Raw genomic sequence first — 27,198 nt, forward strand, 5'->3', positions numbered from 1 at the left:
TGGCGCCACTCATTTTCCAAGATGGCGGGTTTAGTGAGGGTCAGAGATGCGTGCCGCTGTTGAGCCTGTCTAGCGTGCTGGCTTCACTGAGCGACATAAATTATTTCTGGTAATACGAGGAAGCTAATGTATTATGAGCGCAGGTCACCTCTTTAACCTGAAAACAAGAACGGTGTTTAGCGTATTATTTACGGAAGGATGCACGTTTTTATTCTGGAGCGAAACCGAAACTTACCTCTATTTTGAATTTAATTTCTTGATATAGGTCTTAATTTCGAATTCTTTCATGACTCAAGATGTGTCTCACATCGTAATTATTTACTTAGAAAAGTTGTTCGCGGAAACTTTATTTTGGGCATATTGTTCGATCCAGTCTGATATTTGTAGTTGTTGAAAAAATCAGTGCTGATATCTGTGCGTTCTCGCTGCCGTTTTCTCGCTCAGAAAATCGTCATGGAAAATAATGACAATTATTCCAGCACAAGAATAAGAGAATAATTCAAATATTTACAATATGTCCACGAAACGCATAAACTAATAAACGCTGCTCTCACTGCAACAACCCGAAGACGGAATCTGAGTCAGACAGCTGAAGTGCGTGTGTGTTTTTATAGCACCGCGTGACGCGTAGGACTTCATATCACATCCAGTGTTTGACTGTTTGTCTACCTTGATAACTATGTCAGAGTTTTTCATATGCTGAAAAGAAAACAGAATTATACCTTTCTGGAAAGACTATTATGGTTAAATAGCGTATTCTCGTTATCTTGGCGTTAATTAGAGGCATACATTGCCGCGATTTGTATTAATAATAATAATATTAAAATTCACATATTTGAATAAGTAATTCTTGAAGCTCTAATATGATTTGTTAGTTACGATCTAATTTTAAACGCGCGAAGAAATATGACAATGAAAACTGTGCTAATTATCATCACTGGTTCCAATTGCTGCATTTTAATTACCAATAAAATAAAAAAAGAGTTTAAAATCAATTAAAACATTTTAGCTAATGTGAGAAATCCATGTAAAATTACATTAATTGTGGATAAAGTATATTGTGCTATCAAAGCCGAGACTTTTGACAATCGGCGAAACGTCCAGAATCGCCGCCAATATATTTCCAAACCAAATGCCCAAAAAGTGAAAAAAAAGCTGTTTTTTTTAATTATTAGTTTTTTTTATAACATTGATTTACTTTTGTATTTGCTCGCCGTCGTTTTGCCAATCTCAACCTTTCCAGTTCGAAGGAACGCCTACCTGCTTGCACGTCTGCTCACTGCAGCACGTTTCGTTGGTGTTGGAAGCCGGTGAAACAGTAGTGAGTTTTAATATTGCGTATTCGAGCGAACGCAAGTGCTGTGTGTCTGCGTTAGCTTTGCGTGCTCCACACTGCGCGTGCGCGGAGCCCACAATGGCGGTCTTGGATGGCGCATGGCGATGAGGCGCACGCACAACGTGGGGCACGCAACTCTAACGCAAACGCACACCGCTTGCGTTTGCTTCTATGCGCAATACTAAAACTCTCCACGTACAATCCCATACCGGCTGCAGCACTGCGTTGGGACAGTGAAGAGTGTTGTTTGCATTCGGAAACGACATTTTGCGAGCCATGATCGCGAGCAGTTCCGCCATGCCCGCTGAGCAGGAGAATCGGGGGACCCTCACTAGAGCGCTTCCCGTTTCCGCCGCGGGAGGGCGAGCGTCGAGCTGGAGACGCGAATACCTACACAGAATCCTGTAAGCGGGTATGGGCTTCATATACCTACACAAGACGCCGTATCCAACAACACTATATGAAATTTATACAAGATCCCTTAGTAGGAATATACACATTTTCCACAAGGGAGCAGCCATTTTGAATGTCGTCACTTCTGGCATGCGGTAAAACATCGTTTTCGTCTCTCCACGCCCCTGAAAGGTGTGCAGGAAAAATGCGTGACCGTCACACATTTTTTTGCCTCACCTATGTTTTCTTGCATATTCCAGGTTGAAATGTTTTATTACTTTTTTGTCCCGTATACCAGACACGGAACCCACGTGACTGAGAACGACAGGAAACAAGAAGCGTCTATGTATAGACCAACACGCTGTTTACAAACAAGCCCGCGTTTGCCCACACAAGGTGTGGGGACTGCGCATGCCCAGAAACGAAATTCGCGTGAAGGGAAGCATCTGCGCATGCGCAGTGCCGTCGACAGTGCCACCGCAGCTGCGTCACGTCAGGGCCGCGTGTTAATCTATAAGACTTTTTTTTTTTTTTTTTTTACAAGCGCGTGGTTTCATCTGTTCGGTTGCGCGAGAACACGTGCAAGCGATCAAAAGGATCAAGTCTGATGCTTCCGTCAACAGCTTTGACAGCGTATTACCCTAAGTATGAAAGAGATTATTCGCAACTTTCAGCGATGGTGGCACCGCGGTGTGAGAATCGCGCTCCCTAGCTCCTGAATGATCGGCTTCACAATAAAGGTGCTTGCCTACACCTATCCTGGCATGAAATAAATAAATAAGCTCTAATTCTGCTCGTATATTGCAAAACTAGAATTACTTAGGCGTCGCTGACACACCCTCGTACTGCTGTTCTACGACAATCAGCCAAATGACGGCCATTTTTACAGGCGCCAGTGCGCACCCCTATAGGTCGTGAAAGTTGCGATTAGGCGATCTGTGGTGGGGAGGACGGAAGCGACGGCGGCTCCCGAGAGGTCCCGAGAAGCAACTCTTGGAGAGAGAGAGAGAGAAACATCTTTATTGAACCGAGCTAATTACGACGTCTTCTTAAACGCCGTCGATGGAAGTGGTTCTCTCTTCACGGGACCCATATGCTTCCCTAGCCGTCTGGCCCCTGGAGATCAGGACAAGCTGGTCTTCAAGTGCGGGGCTGGTTAGCAAGGTATCCTATCGCACGGTAAGAGAGGATGAGGGAGTGGGTGGGGTGGTGGGGGCGGTAAGAGGTGTGGGAGGGGAGGGGGGGTGGCTTGACAAAATCTTATGCTCCAATGACGTGTTGGAGTGTGCCTAACTGAGTCCTCCAGAAATTACATTCCTTCTCGTACCTTTCCGGGTACATCTTGTTTTGAAGGTAAAGGGGTATTCACACGAGGGAGAAATCCCGGGGATTTCTCCCCGGCACGCGAGAATCACGAGATGAAAACGCGAGGCTTTTGCACATCGCAAAGCCTAACGTTTTCGTCGTGGAATGCGCGTGCCGGGGAGAAATCCCCGGGATTTCTCCCTCGTGTGAATACCCCTTAAGGGTGCGGGAAAGATTCTGCCTGTACCTGCCTATAAATCGCTTGCTGTTCTCTGCTAAGCGATTTTTGAGGATCGGGGTAACGTCGCCTTTCCATCCTGTAATGGTTCGCAATGTCGCTATCATCAATTACGGACCGTGGCTCACCTTCCTTTACCCGGTGTTTTATCTCTCGGGCAAACTGGTGGGCAAGTTCGTTGCCCTCCAGCCCAGATTGAGCCGGAGTCCTTATCAACTCAACGTTCCATTCAGGTACACATCGCGACACTGTTAGCGCAAACACGACATCGGCGATTTTTCGCAATTTATTCAGAAAACGTATTAGTGGGCTCATACCTTTACCTCTTATATTAGAGCCCTAGACGAGGTCTTTCTATAACAATAATATCTTTGATGGCAGCCTTTCCGTTCTAAGAGAAAAACACAAAAAACTGGCGATCGCTTGTTCGCGCCAACAGTGTCACGCTCTGTACGTCGCGTTTATTTTGAGAATGTATTGCCGCAAGAGACACCCACCCCTTTCTTTAGCTGTTATATGCCTTTTGCGAGTCAGTGACAATTCTTCCCACTTTGGGCTGCGCGAGTGCTAGAGCTATTGCGACCTCTTCTGCCCATTCCGGAAAAGACGTCTTGATGGAGGTGCAGGTCACAAGCAACTTCCCTGTCGTAACTGCCGGCGTGCTTTCGATGAAAACTTGGGTAACGAAGCGTATGTGTAGAAAGTGACCCCCTCTTCCTCTTCTATTTGAACTAAAGTCTCCGTCAAGGCCGCTATACGAGCCGCTCTACGGCTGTCGTTACGACGCTGCCTCATGTTTCGAGGCAGCGGCTTAGAGTCGATTTTATGCTCCCATAGCCTGGGTAACGGCCCCGTTTCCTTCCGATCTGCCTCTTGCCAGCCAAACTTGGCAAGAACGCGACGTCTTGCCAAAGTATGACTGAGCCGAACTCTTTGATTAGACAGATGAGCTTCTTTTAACTCTTCAACGACGTTGTGCTTGGCCATGCCGAGAAGCTTGTCTGTCGACGAATGCTTCGGCATGCTCAGCGCCATCTTGGTTGCCTTCCGTATAATAACGTTCAACTGCACCCTGTATTTCTTGAGTAACTTGAGATACGGCGCCGCTTAAACGATGCGCGACATCACGAAGGCCTGGACGAACGTCAATGCACCATCTTCCTTGAATTCTCTTCTACACACGCTGGCGCTGTCAGAATGTTCTACACACAGAACCTTCTACGCCGAATCTTCCAGAACCCCACGCGTGTACATAAGGGGCTCCGCGTGGCGAGCCGCAGTTAGTTTCACCTCAGCGTTCGATCTTGCTGCATCGCCGCCTTCGACACCCGCGACGCTCTGTTGTTATCATTCTTTTTCCTTTTATTTGTGGGCACAAGTTCGCCCCACTGAACGTTCGTTTACTCAGTCATTCGCCGCCTCATCACTTGCCATTCGTGACATTGTGGTGGAGGTGCGGGGTACCGCATGTCCGTGCAGCGCACCTCCCCTCCCCCCCCCCCCCCCCCCCCCAAGTTCCCACAGTACAACTCCGAACCCCAGTTTCGGAGGCCCCGACGAAGACCAGATCAAGACCCGATCAAATCGCCGCATCCAAGGTCTACACCTGGAACACGGACTTCTGCCACCCACGACTAAGCCGAAGAAGACGACGATGGTCAACCAGGCGCAGACCCCGACCGCTTCTGCCGTCGCGTAGCTGCCGGTCACACCCAGAACTCCAACGCCTTTTCACGGAGACGTCCACGAGGACATTTAGGACTGGCTGAAAAATTCAGCGTGTATCCCGCCACAACGGATGGACGACTGAGTTTACCGTCGGCAGCGAGCGGAGGACCTTCTCCAAACAAGAGTGCAGGGCCCCAACGAAAGCGTGACCAGCTTCGTAGAGGATGTCATGCGCCTATGCGCCCGAGCCGATCCGGAGGCAGCCGAGGAGAAGAAGCTTCGCGTCCACATGCGTGGCGTGAAGGCTGAAATTTTTGGGAGACTTGTCCTCAATCCCCCGACAACAAGTCCACGGTTTTGTGGCTGAAGCCCCTAAGATCGAGCGCGCGCTGCCGACCCGAGCAAGCTATTACCATCGACTCGCCGGCGTGCCTGCTCCTCCAACCGCCGCATCTTGCCGACTGGACCTGAATACCACCGGTGTCGACGGCCTTCGGAAAATCGTCCGCGACATTGTCCGTGAAGAAATACGCAAGATGCTCCCCGCCGCGGATCGCCCATCCCCACTGTCGCTCACTGAGGTTGTTCGAGAGGAGGTTTACAGAGCTTTCCAACCTGACAACCTGAAGTCCTGATCAACACGACGACTCCAGAGGAACCGACATTGAGCTACGCCACCATGGCCCGACGACCCCCCCCCCCCCCCCCCCCCCCTCCAAGCTAACCGCCAAGCCACGGCGCCACGACAGCGAGACACACCGATGCCGTTGCATCCTGGTCGCCGGGAAGGAGAAGTCCAGTATGTCCGCCCGGAACAACTATCGCCGAGAAAAATCGACGTGTGGAGGACGGCCGATCGACGCCCGTTGTGCTACCACTGCGGGTAAGCCGACCATATCTACCTCCGCTGCCCCTACCGGCAAATAGGGCTGCGTGGCTTCCATCCGAACGATCCACGTCCACGCTACGGTGAACGACCGCAGGAGATCGAAGAATACCTCAGACGACCTCAGTCTCCCCCGCCTGCAGCTCGCCGCGTCTCCCGGTCGCCATCGCCACGACGAACAGCTTCGCCGACGCAGCGACCCCGACGTGAAAGCCCGTCGCCCCTCGTTCCTCGCCGGGGAAACTAGGCGCGGCAACCCCTGGAGGTGGAGTTGCCGAAGACGACCGACGCCAAGATCCACCACAAACGTCGGAGGGCCCCCACTCAAACATTACCGGAGACCGAAACGACGCTTCTGCAACGGTGAAGAATAATCTACATGTCGTTATCGACGGCCACGACGCGTCGGCTCTCGTTGACACTAAGCAGACTACTCCGTTCTGAGTGGGAGGCTCTCCCAACGCCTTCGGAAAGTGACGACGCTGTGGGATGGCCCACAGATACGGACCGCCGGGGGACATCTCATCACGCCAGTCGGAAGATGCACTGCTCCCGCCGAGGTTCACGGCAAGACGTGTCCTGTGAAATTCGCTATTCTATAAGACTCTGCCAGAGACGTCATCCTCGGCATGGATTTTTGTGCGAATACGGCGCTCTTATCGACCTTGGTAAAAACAGATTGACGCTGCGTACACCTCTTCCACCTTCAGGGACACCCCGAACAGCGTCAGCTGCCGCCCGAATCGCTGCCGACCACGTTACTCTGCCGCCGCGATCAAGTGTCGTCGTAACCGTCGTGACTGATGCAGTTATCCGCGGCGACATTCTTCGGGAGGGAAACCTTCAATTGGTACTGGGAAGAGGAATAGGCGCTGCGAGAGGAGTAGCTGAACTTGGGGATGGCCGCACTGTAGTCCTCGTGACGAACTTCCGAAATGAAACGCAACATATCACGAAAGGTGCAGCCGTGGGTCACGTCGAGGAACTCCGGAGCTCCGCCCAAATCACTGGGATTACTGAAGAATCCTCGCCACCTCAGCAAGACAGTACGTCGCCAGCGCAGCTCGACATTGACCCTAAGCTTCCGGGCCCGAAAAGAGGGCAGCTGATCGACCTCCTCGCCGAGTACACCGACTGCTTTGCGACATCGTCGAAGGTACCCCAAATCGCCGTTGCGAAGCACCGCATCATTACCTAGCACGACGCGCGCCCTGTGCATCGATCGCCGTACAGAGTCTCCGTAAAACAAAGGAAGGTAATCCAGGAGCAAGTTCAAGAGATGCTGAACGACGACATAATCCAGCCTTCAAGCAGTCCGTGGGCCTCTCCAGTCGTACTGGTTAAAACGAAGGAGGGAACGCTTAGGTTCTGTGTGGACTACCGGCAGCTGAACACGGTAACGTAAAAAGATGTATATCCACTTCCCCGCGTCGACGACACGTTAGACCGGCTGCGCCACTCTCAATACTTTTCATCGATGGTTCTGAAGAGTGGCTTCTGGCAAATCGAAGTCGACGAACGCGACCGAGAGAAGACAGCTTTCGTCACGACGGATGGCCTGTACGAGTTCAATGTGATGCCTTTCGGCCTATGCACGGCGCCAGCAACTTTCCAGCATGTCATGGACACCGTACTGGCAGGACTGAAGTGGCAGAGCTGTCCCGTGTACCTCGAGGACGTCGTAGTTTTTTTCCGGCAACTTTGACGAGCACTTGCGACGTCTCCGAGCTGTTCTCTAAGCAATACGAACCGCCGGACTCACTCTCCAACCGTCAAAGTGTCGCTTCGCTTATGACGAACTGAAGTTCCTAGGTTACGTGGTTAGTAACGAAGGCGTTTGCCCGGACCCAGAAAAGATTCGCGCTGTCGCAGGATTTCCAGCGCAGACAGACAAGAAGGCCGTACTCAGGTTCCTTGGACTATGTGCCTACTATCGGCGCTTCGTTCGGGATTTCGCTAGGATTTCTGCACCGCTCACAAACCTCACGAAGGACGCCCAGAAGTTCGAATGGGCCGAGGAGCAGCAGCAGGCATTCGACGAGCTGAGGCGACGACTCCAGACTCCTCGTGTTCTTGGACATTTCGGTCAGGATGCGGAAATCGAGATCCACACGGACGCAAGTAACGCAAGACTCTGCGTGATACTGGTTCAACTACAAGAAGGCACCGAGCGAGTAATCGCCTATGCAAGTCGGACACTATCCACGTCGGAGAAAAATTGCTCCACGACTGAGAAAGAACGCCTTGCGGTCATCTGGGCAATCACGAAGTTTCGTCCGTACTTGTACGAGAGCCCGTTCCGCGTAGTCATGGACCACCATTCGCTCTGCTGGCTTGTCAGCCTCAAGGACCCGTCAGGACGCCTCGCTAGATGGAGTCTCCGGCTAAAAGAGTTCAACATGACTGTGGTCTACAAGTCCGGCCACAAGCACAGCGACGCCGACTGCCTGTCTCAAGCGCCCGTCGAAACACCTTCCGGCAGCAGCGACGACAATGAAGACGAGTGCTTCCTAGGCGCAGTGAACATTGACGACATGGCACGACGTCAACGAGACGATCCTGAGCTGCGCGCACTAATAGAGCACCTGGAAGGGCGCGGGAGTACCACGCCACGTGTTTTCTCACGAGCCCTGTCGAACTTCGTGATGTGACAAGGTGTACTCTACAAGGAGAACTTCAGGGACAACAACTTGTCCTGGCTGCTGGTAATTCTGACCGACCTTCAAGAGGAGATCTTCGAAGCCTGCCCCGACGACCCAACGTCCGGACACCTTGTTTACACCCGGACACTGGCCCGTATTCGTGAAACGTATTACTGGCCCAAGCTCCCCAAGACCGTCCACCTATACACACGATCATGCCACGAGTACCAGCGACGCAAGAATCCTCCGATGAGGCCGGCCGGACTCCTGCAGCCAATTTCTCCTCCAACTGCACCCTTTCAGCAGATCGAAATGGATCTACTCGGCCTTTTTGCGACGTCGACGTCGGGGAACCGGTGGATCATCGTCGCCACAGATTATCTCACCCGGTACTCCGAAACGAAAGCCCTTCCTGCAGAGACTGTTGTCGAAGTTGCCAAGTTTTTCATCGAGTCCATCGTCCTCCGGCACGGCTTTCCCCATATCCCAATCTCAGACCGTGGATTATCATTCATGGCCCAGCTGTCGCAAGAAGTCCTTCTTCTCAGCCACACCAGCCATCGTCGCACCACGGCGTACCACCCGCAGACCAACGGGCCGACGGGAAGACTCAACAAGACCATCGCCGATATGACCTTCATCTACGTCGACGTCGAGCACAAGACATGGGACGAAGTGTTGCCGTACGTCACGTTGGCCTACAAAACGGCCGTGCAAGAGTCCATTGGGTAGACACCCTTTCAACTGGTTCATGGCCGCAAGGTAACGACAATGCTGGACGTGATGTTACCCCAAGAACCGGCTGTCGACAGAAGCGACGACCCTCAGATGGTTGCCCAACGGGCAGAAGTCCGTCAGCTCGCCAGACTCCGGATTAAAGCTCAACAACGCTTCGACTTTGGCCGCTACACCTTTCGTCGTCGGGACGTCCACTTCCAGCCCGCAGACAGGGTCCCCATTCGTCGCCGTGGCCTCAGCGAGAAACTCCTGAAACGGTATTTCGGACCGTACAAGGTACTTCGTCGACTTGGAGATCTGAACTACGAGGTGATGCCCGACGGAACAAGAACATCATCACGCCGTCCACCACGGCCTGAATGAATCCGTACTACGCTCGATAGGACTATGGACCTTATGTGTTCCAAATGATTATTTAGTCTACTTTCCTTTTTATTTGCTCTGTTTTGTTTTGTGTTGCATCGGGGCGATGCACTTTTTTAAAGTAAGGAGTGATGCCGCGAGCGCAGTTGACCAAGCAGGCAGTGCGCTCGTGGCCTAACGGTTATCGAGCGTGCCTTCCACGCAGAAATCTAGAGTCCTGGTCGCGGGGACGCATTTTTGTTGACGCTGACGTAAGGTTCTGGTAAATTCGAGAACCGTGCTGCTTGTTCGAGGTCAGAATGTTCTACACGCAGAACCTTCTATGCCGAATCTTCCAGAACCGCACGTGTGCACATAAGGGGCTCCGCGTGGCGAACCACAATTAGTTTCGCATCAGCGTTCGATCTTACTGCTTCGCCGCCTTCGACGCCCGCGACGCTCTGCTGTTATCTTTATTTTTCCTTTTATTTTTGGGCACAAGTTCGCCCCGTTAAACATTCAGGTTATTCAGTTATTCGCCGCCTCATCACTTGTCATTCGTGACAATATCATCTTCTGAAACCTGGCTCCAGAGTTCTTCCAACCAAATGGTAGTCGGTTATATTCGTACACGTCGATTGGTGTTACAAAGGCAATAAAGGACTTGATGTGTTCTTGTAGAGGGACCTGCCAATAGCCTTCACAGAGATCGATCCTGTAGAACCAGGAGCACGTCCTGTCTGGGAATTGATTTGGTGATAATCTGTGCAGAGACGAAATATGCCATCTTCTTTAGGGGCTATGGTGATTGGGGATGACAACGTTGACGTCAAGGGTCTGATGATCCTGGCATCTAGCATTCTCTACACTTCCCGCTTAAGCCATAATTTCTTTTCGTGGGACATGCTGTAGGGTTTTTTCCGCACTGCAGATGTGTCGCGTAGCTTGAATGGAACCTCAATAACCGATGTTGCTGATGGATATGATTCTACACATATCAAATCTGGGAACGATGTTGGTACGTACTTAGACCTCTTCACAGTTCTGACCATTTGACCTGGAGCAGCAGGTGAGCTATCCGCATCCTTGTCTAGGGTTACTTCGTCCTTCCAGGCTATGTTCATTTGGAAGTGCTTCATGTCGAGTCGTGATAAAACGAACACGAGCTCGACGTCTTCTGCGGCGAGTGCCTTGACCGGGATTTTCTTTCCCTTAAACTCGACTTCCAACGTCGTCCAGTTTTGCATTAGCTTAACATTGTCATCATAGCTGTAAACGTCGATGGGCAGCCGACTTCGTATCTTTTCTGGGTCCACGATATTCTTGTTGACAAGGCTGATGGATGCTCCAGTATCAACGAAGGCATCCACGTGTCTCCCACTGACGATAACAGGGGCATAAAGGATGTTGTACTTAACCAAGTAGACAGTCGCTTTCTTCGTCATCGGGAGGGACTGTGCTCCCTCTTATTAGATTTCCGTCTGGTCGTTAGCACCGCTGTTTACGATGCGGTGGCATGTATCGAAGCACGCGCATTGCGGCCCTTCCACAATGCGATGGCACGCGCATGCATTCGCACGTGCTTCGTGGCTGACTGAATTGGGTCTTGTGTTCATTTAAGGCTTGTTACTTGCCCGGTTTACTGGAAGCTTTTGGCCGCTGTGGGTGTTGACGGTCGCGCTTCTGAGCTTCGTTAGTGGTCGTTGTTTTCCGTGGGGAATGGAGTGGTCTACGAACACAACCTTCAGTGAATACAGAAGGTCCTCAATGGTCTTTGGAGAGTGCGCTCTCACTTGTCTTTCTGCCTCTTTGCTCATCCCGTGGATGACCAGTGCGACGATCGATGTTTCGGGTAAATTAGAATCGGCGAGCTGTACAAGTCGCTCTTTCTCATAAAACTAATCTAGTAGGCTGCCTTCTCGATGTTTGTAAAATATTGCCTTATCCCACATTCAACCGCATTTTGTCAGAAGATATTGTGAAGCTCTCCTTCTACGTATCCCACGAATCGCACCCACATGAAATTCGTACCACTTTTTCGCATTCCCTGCGAGAAAGAGCCTTAAATTCTTGATCCGCGCGCTGTTTTTTGTCCCGCGGTTTTTCTCACAGGCATATTTGTAGAAGTTCAGCCACGTAGAAGCAGCTGAAGATTCGCCGTTAAACATATCTGGCTTTACTGTCTTTTCCCGCCTACGTCTTTCCACTCTCATATTTTCTAACATGGTGGTCATGAACTGCCTCTGGCGTTCTATTTGAGATACATGCAACTGCAGCAGCTGAGCAACAACCGATGCCAAGTCTCTACCGGCCGAAATCACTTCACCAGAAGTAGTGGTCGGTTTCTGAAACCACTCCTAGAATTCCTGCACTATGATGTTTAGTTTCACCTTCCGTTTTAGAAGTTCTTTCGGCGACAACTTCGCTTTCCTGGCGATGAAGGAGATAAGTTCTATGCTGTTAGCTTCCCGGGCCATTGGAACTGTTTCCTCACCGTTTAGCTGGTAGCTCTCCAGTATTGGCTGTCCTTCTTTGCCAACCGTCAAAATTAAAGAAAACCACATCTTTCATGTGATCTTCTCGACTGCGCCAAGTGTAACGGTTCGTAACACGCGTCAAGATCAAAACTGCCGCTTTTATTCTATCCACCTCTTCATCCTCCTCTTCTCTTTTGTTTTTATTGAGGTAGAAAAAAGGAAGCCAGAGAAATTCTCTATCCTTCTCTATCCTGGCCTATCGCCGCTTTCCTTCTTGTCTGACTCTTGAAACACTACACTTCTGTTCATGACTCTTCTGATCATGTTCGTATTTTAGTCCTTAGAAACCTTCGTCTTTTCGATCGACGCCCCCGCTTTGCCGCTGTTCGGGAAGATGACACCCAGGACAGGATACGTGCTTGCGTGGTTGGCGTTATGCTTGTCCCGTCGATGGTGATGCCGACGTTCTCTTGTTCTCCTTTCTTTGTTCTTGGCTTGATGACGAGTAACTCCGACTTCTGTGCCGAGCAACTGAGGCCGCACGATTTAGCGAACTGGTGCACGGTCTTTGCCACTCCCTGAAGGGTCTAGTCCAACCAACTCTCCGACCCTGCCTTCGACGTCCACACAGTGATATCGTTTGCGTAGATAACATGATCTATGCCCTCTATGTCTTGAAGCAGGGCCGAGAGCGGGAGGAGTGCCAGGTTGAAGACAATTGGCGAGAAAACCGACTCTTGCGGGGTGCCTCTGTCTCCCAGGGCTATCGGTTTCGACTCCTTTTCTCCAATTTTGATCGTTGCCGTTCTATTGCTTAAGAAATCCTGTGCACACTTGAATGTTCGCTTTCCACACCCCGTTTGCCGCAGGTTACGGAGAATACTTGCTTGTGTAACGTCATCGAAGGCCCCTTGAGATCGATCCCCAGGATAGCTCTTGGCGTAGGATTCTTTGCTTTCCTGATTACCAGCTCGTGTAGTTGCACCAAGACGTCTTGCGTGCCCACGTGCCTCCGGAACCCGTACATGGTCGATGTCCAAATGTCTCTTAAAACCATACGCTCGACCACCTTCCCCACACACGACGTGAGGAAGATGGGGTGCAAGTTGTCGACGTGGGGTGGTTTCCCCGGCTTGGGAATGAAAGGCACCTCCGCTTCTTCCACTCTTTTGGTAACGAACCCTTCTGCGAGGACGCGTTGGCGAGGTTTAGCAGTTCCGCTCGGCTTTCGACACTCATATTTTTAAGCATCTTGTGTGTAACGCCGTTTATGCCTGGTGCGCTGCCTTGATTACTTTCATTGATGGCCGCAACCAGCTGCAGTTCGGTGAAGGCTTCCTCCATCTCGACGTTGCTATCCCCTTCGTACTCCAGAGTCGGATTACCTCTCTTCTCGGTCGTGAGGTATCTACTTGTGAGTTCACGGATGAGCTTCTCCCGTCCCCGTCGTAACTGTTGATCATTCTTGTGAAGTCTCGAGCGCTTTCCCCATCAGGTGCCGCAACAGTTTCGGAGTCTTCCTTGTAGACAGTGTGCCTTGCAGGTCTTCACACATTTTCATCCAATTTTCCCTGCATAGCTGCTGCGCATGCTAGACCGCCTGCTTGTTAAGGTCATGTATGCATCTCCGAAGCTTCTTGTTATGTCTTCGCCTCCTCCATCTTCGAGTAAGACCGTGCCTGCCCGCCCACACGTGGCTAAGCCTCCTGTCTAAGAAGGGAACTCGCGTAGTCGTAGTAATCTTCTGTGTAAATTTCTTCACAAACTTGTGTTGCTTCTTGGCCCATGCCTTATACGTCTTGGTGTCTTGGTCCTCGTCCTTGCTTTCACAGTCTGCGCGTCTACGTAACCGGTCCGAGTCTGTAATGGTGGCTTGACCCAGTTTCGCCCTCATATCGATCCCCCCGAGGGTGACACAAATGATGTCGTGATCTGAGCCAAGATTCTCTCCCGTGTTACGCCAAGTAACGTCGAGGTTCCCCTGAACTAACGTTAGATTAGGAGTGGTGTTTCTGACCGGTGCTGGTGCCTGTCCTGGTCGGCACGCCCGGTTCGTTAACCACCTCCATGTCGTGATCCTCTGCAGCTTTTACCATTTGGTTTCCTCTTTTGGACGAATATTTGTAACCCCACCCCGTGTAGGCCGCGTTGAACTCTCCTACCACAAAGATCGGTTTCATTCTTGCTGCTGTAATGCAGTCCAATATGGTGCCTTCAAAGTCAATGACCCTGCTGGACGGTCGGCAATACGCATTCAGGACAAAGATGTTCTTGTCACCCCCCACTCTTCTGCTTTGAATTTTCATGAGCGTATGTTCGCAGCCTCGCTGAGTGGTCACGTTCTGTGTGGCCGCCACGTTGCTGCGGACCAAGATCGCAGTACCCTTTTCGCTAGGGTCCGTATACGTTATGTATACCGCAAGCTTCGCCCGGCCGTTGGTCTCTTGTAACGCTATGATATCCGGTTACTGGTCCAATTTATCAACGTATAGTTGTAACTTCTGTATCTTGTTTATAACACTCGTACAGTTCTATTGAAGTAACGTCGCAGTCTATTTCTGCTTTCCTTTAGTCTTCGTCATTTTCTACTTTCTGAGCGGTAGATTTGCGCACGGAACCAACTTCTCGCTGCCTGACCCGTAGATTAACTCGTGATGGCTTCATCTTGGCAACCGTGAGATGCTTAGTTTTCGCATGCAACTAACGGAGGGTTCTCTGCATTTGGCCTACACATTTTTCATTCTTACTGTTAGACTCTTCACTGGCTCAGGCAATTGAGAAACTTGTTTGGAGATTTGTGTAAGCATGCTCATGACCGTCTCCATTGTCGGAGGAACGGCGGCCTCGGCCTTCTCTTCCTCCATGGAAACGAGTGCCATTTCTGTCGTTGGAGCTTGCATCTCTAACTGCGTCAACTCCGGTGGCGTGATCAGCGCCGGTGGCGTGATCGCCTTCGGCGCCGCGGGAGCGGCGAAGGTGGTGTATGACTTGGCTACGTTCCTTTTAGCTACGCTGACGTCATTACCATTGTTCTTTGGTCTACTGAGTACCTCGATACACTCCATCATTGCCTCCATCTGATTGTTTTGGCTCTTGATTTGATTGTTCTGCCTCTCTACCTTTTGCTTGAGTTCCAAACAGTGTCAACACTCTGTCTCTGGAAGGGAAGGAGGAGCAAACGGAAGGGAAATTGCTATTCTTGAGAGCGACGGGAAACCCCGCTGCCCGGCCCACCTGCTTCTCGGCGCGGTCGCTCCGCCGGGCCTTCGACTTGGGCCTCCATTGAGATTCGCGCCTGCGAGCCCCAGCTGCCGATGGTGACCTGGTAGCGCTCTTGCTTCTCCCTCGCCTTCTCTGGGAGCGGCTGCGACGCCCGTCCGACGCCTGCCACGTTATCTGCTGTCACGCTGGCACCCTCGGCTGCTGCAGCTACATCTCTTCTTCTCGTTGCTCACGTTCCCAACGCCGTTTACCAACGACGTATGGCGTCTTGAACCTTGCTTTACACTTCTTGTCTGTGGTGAGGTGGTTCTCCCCGCAGAGGCTGCAATTGGGGTTACTGCAGACGTGGCTTTCTTCGTGATTCTTCATTCCACGACCACGGCATATCCTGTCTTCTGGGTTTGGGCAAACGTCCATTTGGTGGCAGGGGGACCACACCGGTAGCACATATCGATCTGCTTGCGATTCAGCGAACACTCGACCCACAGGTTGCCGTATCTGTGGTTCGGGGCCTTGTCGCCGCCGAATGCGATGATCACCGTCGTCGTCTTACCGATATGGTTGACTTGCACAGTAGTCGAATTATAGTCTTGAACTAAGATTCTTCAATTTCTAGAATAGTGTCCGTCGACGGAACACCCCTGATGACGCCCTTAACGGTGCCGTGGGGAGCGGTCTCCTAGGCGCTGACGTCGTGTGCAATGCCGTTGATAGTGAGGTTTCTGACTGCCGGGTAGCGGTCTGCTTTCTCTCGTTTATACGTACTAAAACGACTATGTTTTGCTGTTTGTCCGGGCAGATGACGTTTGCGTTACCTCCTCGCCACTCACGTTCGCAGCTGGGGCGATGGCTCGGCTGATCTCGAATCTAGAAATTTCTCCAAGGTTCAGGCCTCCCCTGGAACGCATGACGATCTTCATATCTTGCCTTGGCAACGCAGGCATCCTCGCTGTCTTGAGTAGCTTGCTCTTGAAATTTTTCCGCTGCGGGTGACGATGCCAGGCAGCCGCCGGTCCACCGTTGACCGTCGTTAGGCAACTCTCGAAAGCGGCTCGCCATTTGCCTGCAGTGTGAACGTCACTTCTCGCTTGTCCCGTGTCACTAGTTGTCGCGCGAATGGCAGTGGGAGGTATAAACGCTCATGCGGGCGTTCGGACTCGTTTCTCCACCTCCTTGCTCGCCCTCTTGCGGCGGGAACGCGAAGCGCTCTAGCGATCACGCTATACTCCGTTCACCCTTAAGTAGATTCACCCGCTCGTCACTAAGTGGGCGAATTTCGCTACACAAACCTGAGTTTCAGGAATGCACGAGAGTGTTGATTCTTTCGGAGGTTCATTACGAAGACGTCATGAAGGTCGTACGACCCTTAGGTTTTCCCCTGAAAGGGCTGTAGATTCTTAATAAATTTTAAACATATGGGTGTTTTCACCGTTTTGAGCGCATTTTCAAACAATTTTAAGATTTACATTACCTAGAAGAAAAATCTGGAAGAGCGTATGGTAGTACATACAAGAGGTTTCTCCAACCTCCATTTTAATACCATGGAGAGAACATTATACATTGTAGTATACAGGGTGTTTTAAGAAATGTGGACGAATTCGATACTGCGAAAACTACGCATCGCACCAAAAAAAAAAAAAAAGGTTGTGTCGTTTTGATTCTAAGCCAAGGGCCTATTAGGGAAAATTAATAAAGTTCAGGATAATTAAGTTGCTAATAATTTTCGTGTAATTATTTTTAAGCATTGAGTTTAAGGGCACGGTTTCATTTGGAAACTTGCTGAGCATCATCAGAAATACTAAATGAAAAAGTTGGAGTGCGATAGAAAGCACGTGCTAGATTTTACACCTTTCTCAAAAAACATACAACTTCGACGGGTTTTTAAGTTTCGGTTTACAATCGAAGCGCTCCTCGGCACCGACGGCACCGCGCCCTGTGGAGAAATAGTGCAAGCTGCCTCTGCTGCATTGAGCGAGCACAGCGAAGCAAAATGTTGGTTGCACTATTTCTCCACGGGGTGCGGTGCCGTAGGTACCCAGAAGCGCTCCGATTGCAAACCAAAACTTAGAAACCCGTCGAAGTTCTGCTGTTTTTAAGAAGCTGTAAAATGCAGCGCGTCTATCGAAAAAATCACCAGGAAAAATCCTCATGGTCCATCAGGCTGATTGTCTCATGTGTTTTGGGACATTGCTGTTCTGATTACCTGATCGTAACCTGATGGTGTGATGGTTTGGTGGCTTGATGGCTTGATGGCATGATGGTTTGATGATCTGTCGTATTTTGGGACATTGATGGTGTGATCGTTTGATGGTGCGAACGTCTGTTGGTCGGTATGAATTTCTAATTACACATATGTACCGGCAGAAGACAGATTCCATTACAGTCAATTGTGGACTTTATTTTGTGCCAATTATTATTTCAAAAAAGAACATCCGAAGTGTTAGGGTACCTTCCGAAATCCTCGTAGAGACTTGCAAACAATGTTTGTATTTAGGTTATGGCATGTTAATATTTCTATCTGGAAATGATTGGACGTTGAATTATCAAACAGCAAAAACAAAATAGCAGAGAAAATGCGTTTAATCTACTCACTACTTTCAAGACTCCACGATCCGCAGAAACTTCCTCGGTGTCTGTTGCGGGGCTATCTACACTCTGTCCCCATCATCTATGCTGGGCATGACGGCGTCGTGCGACAGCGTGCAATACACTAAGCCTCGTCGGCCCGAGAATGCAGCAGGCCTCGTACTAGCGCATTCGCGGCTTCGTAAACGTTTTTTTTTGTTTTTTTTTTTCTCGCAAATATTTAGTTTATAGTATACGTGCACCTGGTAAATAAATTTCCTATCAAGCAAAGTGCGTTTTTCGACGCATTCTCTGCCACTTGGATTGTAAACATGATTTTCTTGACATAGAAAGCAGATCAACAAATTTTTTCAGCAACGGACAATAAAACAGTTTAAAACAAAACTATGGTTGCAAAAACGTACCTGAGTTTATAAGAAGGTGCCTTCGTTACCTTTCGAGTATGCCAGGACAATTGTTGAGGCGGATTAATAGAAATTGAACACCCTGTTATCGAGCCACGCCGCTGTTAGCTTTATGCACCGAATGTAATTCACGAATGCGCAGCGACGCGAGATCATTGGCGCCTTCTCTCGGCCACTCCTGAAACCTCCTGAATGTGGTCACATTATTTCCACCACCGAAAGATGACATGAGAAGCGCCATCAGCCTTTTTTTCGTTCTGATGGTCTATCGAGATATCCTGATGCTCTCACCCGGGCAACATCAAAACGTTTCGACGGTCCGTCAGTCGCAGCAAGAAACGTTTTGAAGGTCCGACCTTTAAGCAGAAGCCTTTAATGGTCCATCAGCCACCATCAGGAAATATTTGATTGTCTCTCAGGCACCATCAAGTAGGCCTGTCGTACAATCGACAATTAATTCTGATGGTGTGAGCGGGTTTAAAAATGTTCTGTTATTGTATTCATATATATATATACTAGTAAACGACGTATTTTTCGCCGGCTCAATACTTCGCGATTTAGGTCAAATCTGAAGTTTTGTAATAACTCGCGGGTTCTAATTTTTGCGACGCGGTATAATCTCAATATAGATTTTCATGTGTTCAAATTTTACCGGAATTGTTCGCGGGAACTATTTTTCGCGATTTGCCGGCGATTTGCGAAATTCGCGAAAATTAGGTTCTCGCGAAACTTAAGTCGTTCACAGTACATATGCGATTGGTTTAAGCATGCATGCGATCGAGTTCAGAGGAATACGCACTCGCTCAGAACCACTGCAACAACGCGCGCCCACGACTGATGGAATATTGTCGTCACATATAACAGCCACCGCAGAATATAAATCGTGGAAATGCCTATACTTTGTCAAAGCAACACAATTTTTTTTGCGAACTTGTTTTTTTTTTTGTATGTTTCTGTATCTGACGACCGTAATTCTTGTGCAAATGGATTCTCACACCTACACCCCCCTCCCCCTGAAATAATTCCTGTTGGCACTGCGGGGCAACATGCAATAAATAAGTAAATGCGATTTGATGGTACAAAACACTTTTGATGGTCCATCGCCTGATGGTCTGACGACCCATCAAATGCAGTTATGAGCTTCTGGCCGACCGTCAAACGCTTGTGATGGTCCACCAGGGAGGTTTGATGGACCATTAGCTGCCACTAAAGTACCTGACAGACCATCTAACGCTCTGGATGGTCCATCAAGGAAGTCTGGTGGACCATCAGGTGCCATTGGAGCAACTGACGAACCAAGAAGACGTTTTCAATGGTCCATCAGACGCCGTCAAGGAAGTATGATGGACCATCGAAATTTCTTTGATGGTCTATTTGGAGGGTCTGATAGACCATCAAGAGCCATCAAGAAGGTCAGGTGAACCATCAAGGAAGCCTGGTGGGCCATCAGGGAAGTTTGATGGGCCATCAGAGAAGTTTGACGAACCATCAAGAAAGTTTGATGGACCATGATATTTTATTTATGGTCTTTTCTATCGGGGTGTCTTCTATCGCACTTCAATTCTCTTATTTAGTGTGTTTCAATGATGCTCAGCAAGTTTCGAAATTAAACCATGTCCTTAAGCTCAATATTTATAAGATTAATTACTCGAAAATAATTAACAACTTAGTTATCTCAAACTTTAATCATTTGCCTAAGTGGGCCCCTGGCCTAAAAACAAAACGACACAAGCCTTTTTTTTTTTTGTGCAACGTGTAGTTTTCGCAATATCGAATTTGTCCACCTTCAGTGAAACACCCTGCGTATTGTAGTATTTGTGTAAATAAATTGGACGGGACAGACTCTTTTTCATTAAGTTCGACGAGATGGCGACAGCAGAATCAAGCTGCAAGAGCATTTGCTGTTGTTTTCTTCTCTCGAGCTCGTACGAAAGGTGGCTCGCGGCACGCGTTTGCTGCTAGGATCGGTTTTGCCTAGCGTGCCTTTATGTGCACTTTGCTTCGGGGCTCGGTGGCTTGGGGTGATGACACCTTACCAATTTTTTTTTAACTCTTATATTTATTTCTTTGCTCTGAAGCGCGTGAAAAAGCATGTCCCTGCACGCGTTCGTGGCGCTGACTGTGCTAGGGCGACATTTTGTTTCCTGCAACTTTTCTATTTTCCATGTGAGCGCGTGCTGTCGTCAACAGGTTCTACGAACGATGGCCTCACCCTCAACAGAAGGACATTGAGGTACTCTAGTTTTGCATGTCGGCTAGATTTTCCCGTCGTGTGATTTATGTCGGCAACGACGCACAATAAATGGGATCAATGAGAGGCAACGGATGTACGACGTAGTGATGCCATGGCAACGTCCAAATTGCATTGTTTACCGCCGTGCCCATCGCCTTTACTTTCAAATAGACCGCGGCCGATCTCATCAGCTATGCCAACCAATCCAGTCATAAAAACATGCACACGACACCGTGGTTTTTGATCCCCGAGACCAAGCGGAAAAGGCATATACTTTCAGCAAAGTCCCTTGGTGTGCTTGTGTTTGCCTTGCAAGCAACGTCAAATGCGCCAGTACACAATGCCTGTGCCACACGAGGCTCTTGGAAGCCAATGGCAGTGCAGCAATCTTTCGTGGCCGTGTCTCTAATGTTCGCACAACAGTGGTTGTCCGTACTTGGAAACGTCGGGCGTGAATTTTAACCAGAGTCTTTAGGCTCTCAGCGCTGGTTTGGCTTCGTTGGCTTGTATAACCCATTCCAGATCTTGGTCATTTTCTTGGTCGTCTTGTGTGCTGCGGCATATATCAGCAGTAGAGTTAGAGCTCAATTTATTCAACATTTCAATTTTTAAAAATTTACAGCCCAGCATGCGATCTCCACAGCCCAGGACGCGCATGTTTGTTGCTTCTGAAGGCAAACACATCACGTGCATGCCATACGCACGAACACTGAAAATGGCCCCGGCCAGAAGCCCGTGTCGAAAGGCCGTACTGTTTTTCGCATTCGTTGCGTGAACAAAGGAGAGCGTCGATAGTGATTCCATAACAACAAAGAATGTCTAAGGCGTCGCCATGGCCTCAAAAGACAATGATACGCGTGTTCGGCCGAGTTTCCAATATACATGGCTTGGAAGTAACGTCATTGCATCATTCTGGTGTTCATCTCAAGTTCTTTTTGACATGAGAAAGACATTTAGTGGTAAGTAACTAAGTAGCGCCTCCACGGTGGTAGACAAAAGGGACCGTCCGCGATCTTTTATGAGAGTACGTGGAGCTCCGTGGCGGAGAATCACCTGGTTCAGCGGGAACGCAGCAGTTTAGGGTGCTGTAGCGTTGGGAAGGACCGCTGTTTCTACGTAACATGTTAGATGGTCGATATACACAATTATCCAGTTCTGGGAAGGGTCCGAATAGGTCAACTCACACAACGACGAACGGTAAAGGAGGGGGAGCTATGGGTTCGAGAAGTCCTGGGGGAGTTGATGTGGGACACTCTCGACGCTGGCACAGCTGGAAACTCCTGACGCACTTGAATACAGCACTATACACTCCGGGCCAAAAGAACCCATGGATGACAAACTCTTGTGTAGGTTTTAGGAATCCGAGATGGCGGGCAGGGGGCTCATCTTGCAGATTTTGTAATATCTCTTGTCAGAGGTGTTGAGGTATGACAAGGAGCCAACGCTTACCCTGTGGATCATAATTTTGACAAAACAATATCCCGTCAATATAAACAATTGTTGAGCTTTGTTAGTAAAACGTCAACTTTTGGACGGATTGCTGCCTCTCAAGTGGGAGAGTATCTGAATTATTCACACGATCTGCACGCTGCTCGGAAGGCAAAGTCTCACAGGAAATAGGAGCGATTGAAGCTGTGGTATTTGTGTATAGTGCAAGTGTAGTAATGGTGTTAAAGTGCCCCTGGAAAGAAAAAAAAAGTTTTTTAACAGTGTTGTTGGGACATCCGTGTCAAAAAATTAATTATACGCAAAAGAAAACATTTTTAGAGAAATATTCACTACCCGAGACGCGATTTAGTTGCTAGTCACCTCATTTCTACTTGTTTTTCATCTCGGCATGCCGAGCGCCTGGAGGAGAAGTGGACCGGTTTCGCCTTCGCGTCGAGGTGGAAAGAGCGAATTACCATCGCATTGAGCGAATGATCACTTCGTGACGTCATGGACTTTGCGTGCAGAATTTCAAATAAATTTATCGCCGTGAATACCGCTCTAAACATTTTTTTTTTTCGCGTAAAATTTGTTTAGTGCCACGCGTGTCCCAACAGACTGTTAAAAAAAAAAAAAGTTCTTTTTTTCCTTTCAGAGGCCCTTTAAGGGTAAGCGTACATCGGCAGAGGCCATCAGCGTCTTGATGTTTTTGACCACTTCTGTTGACGATATTAAAATCATACTCCTGCAGTTTTAGCGCCCACCGACCGAGGAGTCCGGTTAGGTCCTTAAGGGAAGCAAGCCAGCACAAAGAGTGGTGGTCGGTGACCACTTCAATGTGTCTTGCATAAAGCTATGGTCAGACTTTTCCAAGAGCACAAGATTGAGATTTAGACGCTTCGTAAACAACACTTTAATAATATTTTAGACAGCATTCGTAAAACATGTTTTTAGGCGAAAGGCTTACTTGTCCCGATGAGCGAAAAAGCGTCGTATAAACCGATAAATGTATATACGATTGAGCGGCTCGCTCCGCTCATCGAGCGATCTTACTTGTCCCATTGCCTTGGCGTCATCCTTACGGTCATCCTAGAAGTCGTCCTATACCTCTAGGACGACTTCACTTTTCACAATACTTAAGAAACAAGCGGCGTCGGCGGCGTTGTGCTGTGCCCGAAGGATGATCATAAAATACGTCATCAGGTAACAGCAGCGTGATGCCAAGTGAATAACTTCTGCAAACATGAAATCCAGATAGAATCCATGTAGATGTCTAGTTTTATAATCCAGATAGAGAAACGTTATACTGGGTTTTTCGGTAGGGATGGATCTCTAAAAATCGCAAAACTCGATGTGTAACATACGAGTGTTCGATTTAAAGAATGATCTACCCGTTTAACACATCTAAAGTGGAATGACTTTTAAGATCACATCTTTAAGTGCCTCAAAATATTATTTAACTCACTAACTACGTTCTGAGACACATTTGTCGGTAGGTGTGAAACCGACATTAACGTCTATACCGAGGCGTTGACTTCAAAACAGTATTTTTGGTACACACCATACTAAACCAGAAACTAACGGACGACAAGGGCGCAAACACACACGTCTCAATCTTTATGAGTGAAGCAAAGTGATGAGGTGGAAAATGTGTGTGTTTTGTCCCTTTGTCGTCCGTTCCTCGCCGGTTTAGAATCCTGTGGAACGTTAAGGAGCTCGCCTGCTTTATACATTTGGTTTCTGTTTTGCTCGTGACTTTATGTTTAAAAAAAATGTGGCCGCATCTCCACGTGGTGAATGATGTTCATTGCGGCGAAGCTGTGGTGGTGCTGATGATACTGATTTTATTGTTCATAGGTGGTGCGGAGTTCCGGATTGCGTTTCAACTTCATTATTACTGCTTAATGGTGGGTGAAATGCAGAGCCAGTGGTTCTTCTAGCGGATCAGCTTGGATCCGCTAGAAGCGGGGGGAACGCATCTCCACCGCTTAAGTCAACGGTCCATGTCAGAAAGAGAATGTGTTGTATGGATCGTGGTTATATACGCAGTTGAGCATTTGACCGCAGCGCCATCTCCTGTATAGACGTTGAGCGACTACATGCAACGTTGAAGTGTAGCGTAGTGTGCAATAAAGAAAAAAAAAGTGTAGCGTAGTGGTTAAGACGTCTGCCTCGTAAGCAAGCGGTTCCCAATTCGAGCCCCTAAACAAACGTACTTTTATTTATTTTTTTTTTTTTTTATATGGGCCGATTTCGGAGGCAGTGCAATTGATGTGAGCACGGACGCCGGACAAGGCTAGACCCTAAGGAGCTTCGCCCCTAAGAAAAAAAAACTGTACCATGGAGTCAATATTACGCTACGCATATTTGTTGCTTTCGGGAGAAAAATGCGACCTGCCTGCGCACTACTCCAGCTTCCTCGCCAAAGCGGGAATAATTCGTGTCGCTCAGTAATGTCAGCACACCAACGAGACAGGCCTAGAAAATGGTATACCATCACGTATCTCCGATCCTCACTATTACCGCCATTTTGATAAACGAGTGGCGCCACATATAGACAGTTGGAGTCGTGGGTGTAACGTGACACCTTCGCGTCACGTCACGGGGTAAACTTTCCCGCGGACTTTAGTGGGCTAAATGCCCCGTGGCCCACATCACATCTGTCAGCCACGTTAACTCTCCTTTGAGAATCTCCCCCAAACCAACAAAAAGAAACAAGAATATTGCGTTAAACAGAAATCACCAGTAGTATTAATATTAATTTTGGTTCACATGTAAAACAAAACCAGTCAATAAAGATACCCTCGGGTGACGTAGCCTATCTGTGTTTATTTGCTTTGCAACTAACATTGATACTCACCATTCAAAACAAGCTCTCACAAATAAGTTTATTCTGCCAGCATTTTAGCTTGCTAATGAATACCAACAATTATCTTTATATAATTCAATGCATATTTTTCTGCTATTGAAGCATATGATTATATAGCATCGTGAAACGAAAAATGTGAGTCGCTACTCTTGTAGGTGTTTCTTGTTTCAATTTACTATCGTTAGCTTGGTTTGATCTATGGTTTTAGTCAGCGCCATGCACATTCCTGCAGCTCATGTTAGGAGTGAGGCCTCACGTCATGGAGGGTTTATGAGTCAGTCTTACCATTTGGAGAGGGTGTTCGTGTTTATTTCTAAGCGCATTTTTTTCCTTCCGTCAAAGGACTTGATAATCTTCATGCACTTACGAGTTTTCCGAACAACCAACAAGCTCTCAGAATCGAACTGACAAAAATAGGACAAAGGGAACCGACAGTATTGCTCTATCACAAATTCGTCGTCGGCTCCAAACAGGAGGGTTACAAGCTGACCGTTGCCGACTACGAGGGTCCTCATCAAGGTAGGTATCGGTTCTGCCGCAGTGCCTTTCGCAACAAATGCGAAGAATGTGGAATGGCGCGTGTTATTGAGCGCTTTGTCAGCAGGGAGCAGGACCTCTGCGGCTCTGCCGATAGAAAACCGAAAATTGAAAACAAGCCCAAACTGTTTTTGAAAGGCTGTAAATGCTTGGGGTGCTTTCTGTCTTTCTACGTGCGCTGATTTTGTGATTCTAGACGGTTGTTAGCTATTTTCTAGCTGAAACATCGTTTAAATTTGTTAATTTAGAAATTCAAATTCCCAAACCTAATTCAGAACTTCGTTATCGCAGACGCTAATGATTGTTCTGAATGTACCCTTTTAAGAAACTAGAACGAAATTAAAATCTTCTGTGTGACGTGTAGTTTCGCACGAACAATTCGGCTCATGTTCCGCGAAACACGCCGGCATGATCCACCTTTTATGAGATGGTAAAAATGATGTGCTATAACAGGGGTGGCCAGAGTGACATGGGGTTAGAGATGCAAACAAAACTATAAACGTTCTGAGAGCCGCAGGACAAAAGGAAGTAGTAATTCAAGTACACTAATTGAATTAATGTAATTTAATTACTTTCTTTTAAATTTGTAATTGCGTTTAATTACTTTGGGCTATAAGGAATTGTAATTGTAATTTAATTACTTTCTAGCTTCAGTAAGTGCAAAATTTCGGGCACAATTACAAATTACTTTTGCAAGACTGCGGCTCTGGCGGAATGCCTCTGAAAGCCTCAGTGCCCGCACCAGCGGCCTAGCTCTCGGTGACACACTCGCAGTTCCAAGTTTATTTTCTGTTGGCTTTACTTCGTATCATATTGGATTCAGCGTTTTGGAGACTGACTTCTCACCTGGGAATATTGTCACCATTGATTCAGGAGCCCCGATTCGGTTCTTACATAATTCTGAACCATCATAGTTCCAACTCAATGTAAATAAATCAATGAATCAATCAATCAATCAATCCTTTATTTCACATCAGAAACTGATGTAGGCTGCAGGGGCAAAAAGTCAAAAGTTTGACTTGACAAGGCCTCTGCAGCCTTACAATTGGCACACGGCGACATACTACACATGAAGTAATAACATTAAGTTTTCAGCTTTTAACATTAAGCAAATAAATAAATAAATAAAAAAGAACCAGAAGAACAGCATAAGATAAACACGCTGTTAAAGATAACAAAAAAATCATATACATATATATATATATACACATACACATATACATATGTATATACATACATGTATATACACGCATACATACACACACGTACATACATACGCATCATACAGACGCGCATATACACACATATATATAAGGCACATAGCATATTTAGGTACATGACAGGACAATAACATAAAACGTCTGTGTGTAAATGCGTTCCTATTAGCACGTGTGGATTATAATAACACTATTAAAATATTCTGAGAAGACTAATTGTCGTATATTTATTTGCCTGGCTAGCGAAATTGTGTCAACCTGATTTTACTTTACCGATCTGGCTCCTTCGAGCATATGAGCTAATTTAATATTATATCCCAGGCAGCACCGAGTTCTGGGCCAAAACTTGGCTTGCGTCTGGCAGTTTAGGGCACTAAAAAGCCCGAAGAAGCCAAAGTAGTGCCAAACCTGACCTCCCTTGGCAACAGTCTGGGTATCTTGGCCCTAATTCGCCAAACAAGTGCCAAACTTAGGCTTCGCTGCCGGGTAGTTCGGCTGTCGTCTGGCATCTTCGGGCCTAAATCGCCTAAAAAATGCCAGATTTAGGCTTACTGCCCGGTAGTTCGGCAGATCTTTGGCATTTTTGGGCCAAAATCGCCAAACTAATGCCAAAGTTAGGCTTCACTTTTTGATAGTTCGGCTATCACCTGGCACATTCTGGCCAAAATCGCCATGGA

The 27,198-nt window shown here is 48.2% G+C and overlaps 1 protein-coding gene across 1 annotated transcript in view; it reads left to right on the forward strand.

Annotated features, from left to right (window-relative positions):
- LOC121834523 (ficolin-2-like) overlaps positions 1-27,198 on the forward strand; it is a 47,790-nt gene that overhangs the window by 5,273 nt on the left and 15,319 nt on the right. Inside the window, exon 3 of the mRNA XM_042288222.1 lies at positions 25,110-25,286. Within this exon, the coding sequence (XP_042144156.1) occupies positions 25,110-25,286 (177 nt within the window). The remainder of the gene's footprint in view (positions 1-25,109; positions 25,287-27,198) is intronic.

The sequence above is a fragment of the Ixodes scapularis genome, unplaced genomic scaffold, assembly GCF_016920785.2.
Source record: "Ixodes scapularis isolate PalLabHiFi unplaced genomic scaffold, ASM1692078v2 ptg001274l_1___fragment_1__unscaffolded, whole genome shotgun sequence".
Classification (NCBI taxonomy): Eukaryota; Metazoa; Arthropoda; class Arachnida; order Ixodida; family Ixodidae; genus Ixodes; species Ixodes scapularis.